The following is a 6,738-nucleotide window of genomic DNA, read 5'->3' on the forward strand; positions in this document are numbered from 1 at the left end:
ACGACTAAACCAGCTCACGAGTATTCTTTATTGTATAACTGTATGACCATGTTTTTTTCTTTGTCAATACACACACAATTTAATCAATTCAAAATTCACTTGTTGTGTCATTTCTTTAAGCAAACAAAAATGTTAATTTAGAAATGGATGTATACACTGAATTTTTTATGGTTAAGGAAATAAAGAATGGTGTATAAATAGTGGCTCTCTGAGGATGTCTAAATGGTATGCAGCGTCTGACAGTTATAACTATGTACAATGTAACTGAGCAGAACCTGTGATCTATGGAAGAGTATTTGGCTATGTGAGAGAAAAAATAAATAAAAATTTAATTATGCGCCTCGAGAATAAAGACAAAATGGTGATAATAATCTTGACAGTTCCAGACAGCGATACAGTTGTAAAAATAGACAGATTTTAACTTCCTAGATAAATAACTCATAAATAAAACGTTATTAAAAACAGATGCAGTGTAGTTATAAGTTGCTCTTAAAGGATGTCTGGTGTCAGTAAAAATTAGGTAGGTGCAAAGATGCGTTGTTTGTTTTTAATAACTTATTTATTATGTTATGAAATAAGAGATATTGCTCAAGGAAGTTCGAATCTGTCAATATATCTTTACCGCACAGTATGGAACTATAAAGCCTATATACCTTAAACATTGAATTTCCACTTTATTGTTGACATTTTGAAAAAAAAGAAGAAAAAAAAATCTCTCGTGGCCCAAACACTCTTCTGTTACAATCATATATAAATTCACTGTTAACACTTCTATTTCCCATGTGATAGTGAGTATAAAAGGCAGATAGTACTATGTGATGTATGTGGATAAGATAGTTAGGATAGGATAGACAGAGAGCCACAGTCTAGTGTTATTCTATGTCTTCAGGTCGGACCGGGTGAGGCAGAGGGATGATGGATTTCTTCTCTGTGTCTCTGGACAAAGCTTTCCTCATATCTGAAAAGGAAAAATGGAAATTGTAAGTTTTTTAAAAAATCAGCTCAAATGTTTATTGTGGTGAAATGGCGCCATCTTGTGTTGTCGTGTTAGAAATCTTATTGCAAGAAGATTAATGTTTTTTTGCTTTCACTATCAGCAGCTTAGTTCTTGATTGAAACAGCTTTTTTTTTTTTGGTAAATACTAAAGAACCTGAACGCACCACAGAGGCAAAACTGTGTAATTTTGGCTACATTAAAAGGTGTTTTAACAAAACTAAAACTGCTCTTGTTTCGACCAAATGAAGGGGGTTGATTTTCATTGTTGACTCAAATGACCAGCAAATGCCTTAAACAAATATTCAGTGTTCAGTAAATGGCGACAACATAAAAAAAACACCTTAAGGTTTTGTCTTAAAGACTTTAAATTAGTTGCAAAGTCCAGCATTTATGTATTAAAAAAAATAAAAAATGTATATTCTCTTATTATGTATGTATGAGTTATGATAACTGGTCATACCATATGATAACTAAACATGTAAAACACCATTAAAGTTTTCCTAAAAGGCTCAAATTAGTTGAATCCCTGCATTTATAACTAGTTATGTGTTTGTGAGTTGTGCTAGCTGTTCTCACCATAGGCGTCTTCGTCCGGTTCTCCGTTGCTGGCGGAGTAATATTCTATCACCGTCCTGTAGACGCTGTAGCCCAGACGCTTATACATGTTCACAGCCACCTGGTTAGACACGCGCACAAATAGATCCACAAAGAATCCTCCCTTCCTGTGAAACAAGAGGGAGTACAGCTTTAAAAAGATGAGATAACACCTACATGATGGAGAGATTCCAATCAACGAACACACAATTATCTAAGGTATATTCTCTTAACTGAATAACCAAACTTTCCTCACGGGAAAATGTAGATCCCTCGAACACTGTTTGAAGTTAGAAAGCTTCCTGAAAAGTTACTGTTTCACTGTTGTTGTTGTTGTTGTTGTTTACAGCAGCTTTAATAAGATAGAAGTGTATTGAGCAGGGACAAATACATTGTTTCATATCAAATGTAAAATAGAAGGCATGCATACAGTGATTCTGAAGAAGGCTTGTTGACTAAATTGAATATGAGTGAATATCTCCTCATGATCATGAAGTTAAACTGTTTCCAAGTTCTAGAGTGGCCTTGTATTGTGTCCTTCAAAACTGCCTTGCTCGTTCTACCACTGCTGCACCTGTAAGTCATGACCGAGGGCTCAGTGCGCTCATGTGTACACAATAGGCGTTTTGTTAAGACGCAGGGTGTGACTGTGTCCTGCTTTACACTATTATTAACTTTAAGACGCTGATCAAATACCGGCATTGACAGGTGAGGCCCCATAGCTCAGTGGTTAGAGCACTGGTCTTGTAAACCAGGGGTCACGAGTTCAATTCTCGTTGGGGCCTGAATTCTTTATTTTTTAGGGGGGGTTTAAAAATAGAAATTCGGTAAATTAATTTTCCCTGCCATAGGTCATACTAGTCAAACGTGTGTCTTCATTATCTTAAATGACAGACTAAACCATTGGTGTTTTATCTGAGAAATAAATAGAGATGTAGAGGAAAATGTAATCATGTTTTGCTTAAAGAAATGTACACAAAAAACCCCACTTACTCTAACCAGAAGCTGAAAACAAAGTACGGTAAAATTCGTCGGATTTTCAAATTTACTATTATCCATGAACGCATCTCAGCAACTCTTGCCCTGCGTTCCAAATCACATACTTTTTCTTTTTACTTCACTTACACTACATACTAAAGTACAGAAGAGTTTTAGTCTTTTTACTACACTACATACAGACAGGGCCACAGACAGGAGAGAGAAAAAAATCAGATAAGGAAGATTTTTCTTTCATTATGTCGAGTAATGTCAAGAATAAAGAGGAATACTCCAAAATGCTAGTGGAGTTAGTGGGGCATTTATGTATTTTCAGCATACTATATTTGACGTGCATGTATTGGGACATCCTAAATCTTTTTCTGGCATACTAAATAGTAGGGAAGTATGGGGATTGGAACGCGGGGTTGGTGCCAATAACAAATACTAGCCTCATCTTGCATGAACTTAACATTAATTTCTCTCCGACAGATTAGTGTGGACTTCCTCCAAAGTCGGTGAAATAATGCCCGGGCCAATCGTCAGATGTAGTATGTAGAATAGAAAAAATAAAGAGGAGGAGATTTGGAGCGCAGGGATAGTGATGGTAACGAACCTTTCTGAGATTTCCTCGAGCATCTCCATGAGTCTAGCAGCTAGTCCCAGTCGTCTGAACTCTGGAGCGACGGATAGAGCCGTGACGTGACCGTGCCACTCCTCACGCGCTACAGATCCCTCCGCCTTTCCCATGACTGCAAATAGACACACACAGGGACACACACAGGGGTTAAAACATTGATTTCCCATGCTGTATCCCTCCGCCTTACCCATGACTGCAAGCAAATAGACACACAGGGACACACACACAGGTGAATGAATAATCCATGACTGCAAACACAGAGACACACACGGTGTAAAACATATATTTGACCACCATTGAAAACCTAAAAAAATTCAAATTGGGCTTAATTTACGGTTTTTATTCTAATGACCTTATAATTTATTTTAACATAACGTGCAGTTATGAGCTCACATTTTGATTTGTCAATTGTTAATTTTCTGATTTTATCCAACATGGCAACAACACATTTAGTGTAACAATGGTTAGAAAGACAGAGAGATAAAAAATAAATAAAAACATTTTGATTCAAGAAGCAGATTAACTGTTATGAAAGCCTCAAATGTATTTATTTGTATTAAAAGTAACATAAACATCAGAAGAAGAGGCATAAAACTCACTGTATCCCATGAGTTCCCCCCCGGGCGCCTCGGCCACTATGAAATACTCCGGCCAGTGAGCGAGGTACTGGAGGTAGAACGGGATCCCATACTGCAGAGCTACGGTCAAAGAAACACTACACACAAACTTCTGGTCCATAGAAACACAACCTCATATTGACTTAAAAAATAAATAAAAAATGTCTGTATACTACAATTCAATGTCCTCAGCTGAAATCGATCTGACAGAGAAAAGACGGACATGAAAGTTTGTGTTATGATGTTAAAGGTGTAGTCAGTGATTCTGGTAGAATGGGATCCCATACTAAAGGCCAACGGTCAAGGAAAACTACAAATAATTTACAAAAACTACAAAAAAACTAAGATTAATTATATAATACAATTGAAAAAATAAATTATAATCTACTAACAACCTGGAACCCTGTAAAGCGCTTTGAGAGCCTAGAAAAGCGCTATATAAATACAATCCATTATTATTAGTAGTAGTAGTCGTAGTAGTAATAGTATTATTATTATCATCTACTAACAACTTCTTGTACATAGAAAAACCACCTTATGTTAATAAAAAGAACAAGACAATTGCATATACTACATACAGTTTACTGAGCCTAGTACAGACATGCGGATCATGAGGAGAAATTGATTTTGACAAAAAGTGATCTTGACAATAAGCGTTCTCCAGAATCACTGACTACACCTTTAACAGTAACTTAACATGTGAAATGACAGATCAGCTGACATATTGATGTTTAAATTAAAGGATACAGTTTCTGTCAATGGGTCCAGGTTTCTGTTGGACAAAACAGAGACAGACATCAGTTATATATTTATGAAAACACAACAACACAAACTGAATAATCAAGATATTGCTTATGTAAAAAAAGTATGACAAAAAAATGTGGAACAATTTTGATAGGTCATAAGAAAAAAATGGGTTTATGCATGTAACGTTGACAATGATCAAATTCCTTTGTGATTTTCTCTACTTATGACATCTATTGCAGTATGTCCGTCCTGGGAGAGGGATCCCTTACTCTGTCGACTCTCCCTGAGATTTCTTCAATTTTTTTTTAATCCCGGTAAAGGGTTTTTTACTGGGAGTTTTTTCTCAGCCGAGCTAAGGGTGTAAGGGCAGGGTGTCATATTGTATCATAATGGAATGTAAAGCCCACTGAGACAAATGTATTTGTGATTTTGGGCTATACAAATAAAACTGATTTGATTTGATAACTAATGTATGATAATAATATTTTTTGAATTTGGTATCAGTAATTAGGAAGCTGTTAACTCATTATGGATCAGCTTTATTGTATTGTTTATTATTGCGTATTTTTCTTTACGTGTTGGAAATAAAAACATTTTCAATTTGCGTTATGTCTAACGTGTTATAAAGCTCCTTTTAAATTCAGTCTCACTTTTACATTTTATAAATCAAATCAAATCAAATCAGTTTTATTTGTATAGCCCAAAATCACAAATACATTTGTCTCAGTGGGCTTTACATGTCATACAATATGATACATTATGACACCCTGCCCTCACACCCTTAGCTCGGCTGAGAAAAAACTCCCAGTAAAAAACCCTTTACCGGGATTAAAAAAAAATTAAGAAATCTCAGGGAGAGTGGACAGAGTAAGGGATCCCTCTCCCAGGACGGACATGCTGCAATAGATGTCATAAGTAGAGAAAAATCACGAAGGAATTTGATAATTGACCAGATGTTTACATGGTAATACTAAAGTAAAGTGCGAATAGTGTGGATGCAGGAAGACTTCAGATGCTGCCAGAGGACACTGTAACACATCTACAAAGCGCACACAAACCTAAACAATTGATATTGAATGTGAATATAGTAGTTTACTTTGCAAAGAAATTCAAGGACTCCACTTTTCATTTATATCCTGATTCCTAATCCTAACACTAATACACTTAACTTTCTGTACTAGTGTGGTAGTGGCTTAAATCGCTTTATTAATGGCATTTAAAAGTCTTAAACGTAACTTGCTGACTCCTGCAAAACCCTTGTTTTGTGTAGAAGTGTCCAAACCAAACACTATACATTTCAGATTAAATTTTATATTACCATCTGATAATCACAAATTGACTATTGTAATGCGATCCGATTTCTCTAGAAGACGCTACCGTTTAACTAGGTCTTTTATAATTACATTAATAAGTGTCAATTTTGTCTACAACCATAGTTTTAAGTTAAATCTATAATATTTTGAATGGGCTACTGCTCAACATGCCATACACACATCGCTATTAAACCTGCTAACGCTGCTAACATAAACCTTTACCACACAAATTTGAACACACCTGGTTAATAAATAATAACTTATTAACATAATTCGACTCGTGTTCACTCACATATTGTTGAATTTGAATAAATCATCGCACGTGAACGGTCTCAATGTTGTCATTTTGACTCGCTGCTGGTTCTGTTGTCCTTTCACCTTACCAGAGGAAAAGACACTGTAAAAAATGTTGAAGAGAAAACGAACAACGCCCCCTGTTAGATGGGAGGAGGTACTACAACTTAAACAGAAACAAATAGGTTGCGTTCCGAATCGCATACTCTTTCTTTTTTCTATTCTACATACTACATCCGACGATAAAAAATAATCTAGTTAGGATGCAGTAGGCATACTATTGGGACATACTTTACTCTCTTATTTCATCATAACATTGCGCCTTGATCTTGCCTCTTGCTTTTATATCCGTCGCATCCCTGTTTGTTTTCATATGGAGGCTTCGTCGATGTGACGTCACTTCACGTGCGCACTGGATTGTGGGTCAGAATCGGCCAAATAGGATGCAGTTTTCAACATAGACATTATAAAGCCTTTATAATGTCTATGGTTTTCAACACTAACAATCTTGGCCGCATGAAGTAGGACATCCGGGTACTTCTAACCATCCTAAATCTGGCC

The 6,738-nt window shown here is 36.0% G+C and overlaps 1 protein-coding gene across 1 annotated transcript; it reads right to left on the minus strand.

Annotated features, from left to right (window-relative positions):
* Positions 1-14: 14 nt before the first annotated feature.
* naa20 (N-alpha-acetyltransferase 20, NatB catalytic subunit) lies at positions 15-6,252 on the minus strand. Its single transcript, XM_080047795.1, has 6 exons — positions 6,176-6,252; positions 4,571-4,595; positions 3,806-3,896; positions 3,183-3,318; positions 1,574-1,719; positions 15-958 (listed from the first exon to the last, which is right to left on the minus strand). Exons 1-6 carry the CDS (start codon positions 6,226-6,228, stop codon positions 873-875), a joined length of 537 nt encoding a protein of 178 aa, XP_079903921.1. The 5' UTR covers positions 6,229-6,252; the 3' UTR covers positions 15-872.
* Between the last annotated feature and the right edge of the window lie 486 nt (positions 6,253-6,738).

This window comes from Ammodytes marinus (genome assembly GCF_949987685.1).
Source record: "Ammodytes marinus genome assembly, chromosome: 19".
Taxonomy (NCBI): domain Eukaryota; kingdom Metazoa; phylum Chordata; class Actinopteri; order Uranoscopiformes; family Ammodytidae; genus Ammodytes; species Ammodytes marinus.

Excerpts from the sequence above, each read along its gene's own strand:
- naa20 (XM_080047795.1), bottom strand. The coding sequence starts at position 6,228 with ATGACAACATTGAGACCGTTCACGTGCGATGATTTATTCAAATTCAAC. Across the intron at positions 4,596-6,175 it reads TTATTCAAATTCAACAATAT|AAACCTGGACCCATTGACAG; the intron begins GTGAGTGAACAC and ends TTTGTCCAACAG. Across the intron at positions 3,897-4,570 it reads TGGACCCATTGACAGAAACT|TATGGGATCCCGTTCTACCT; the intron begins GTATCCTTTAAT and ends GTAGCTCTGCAG.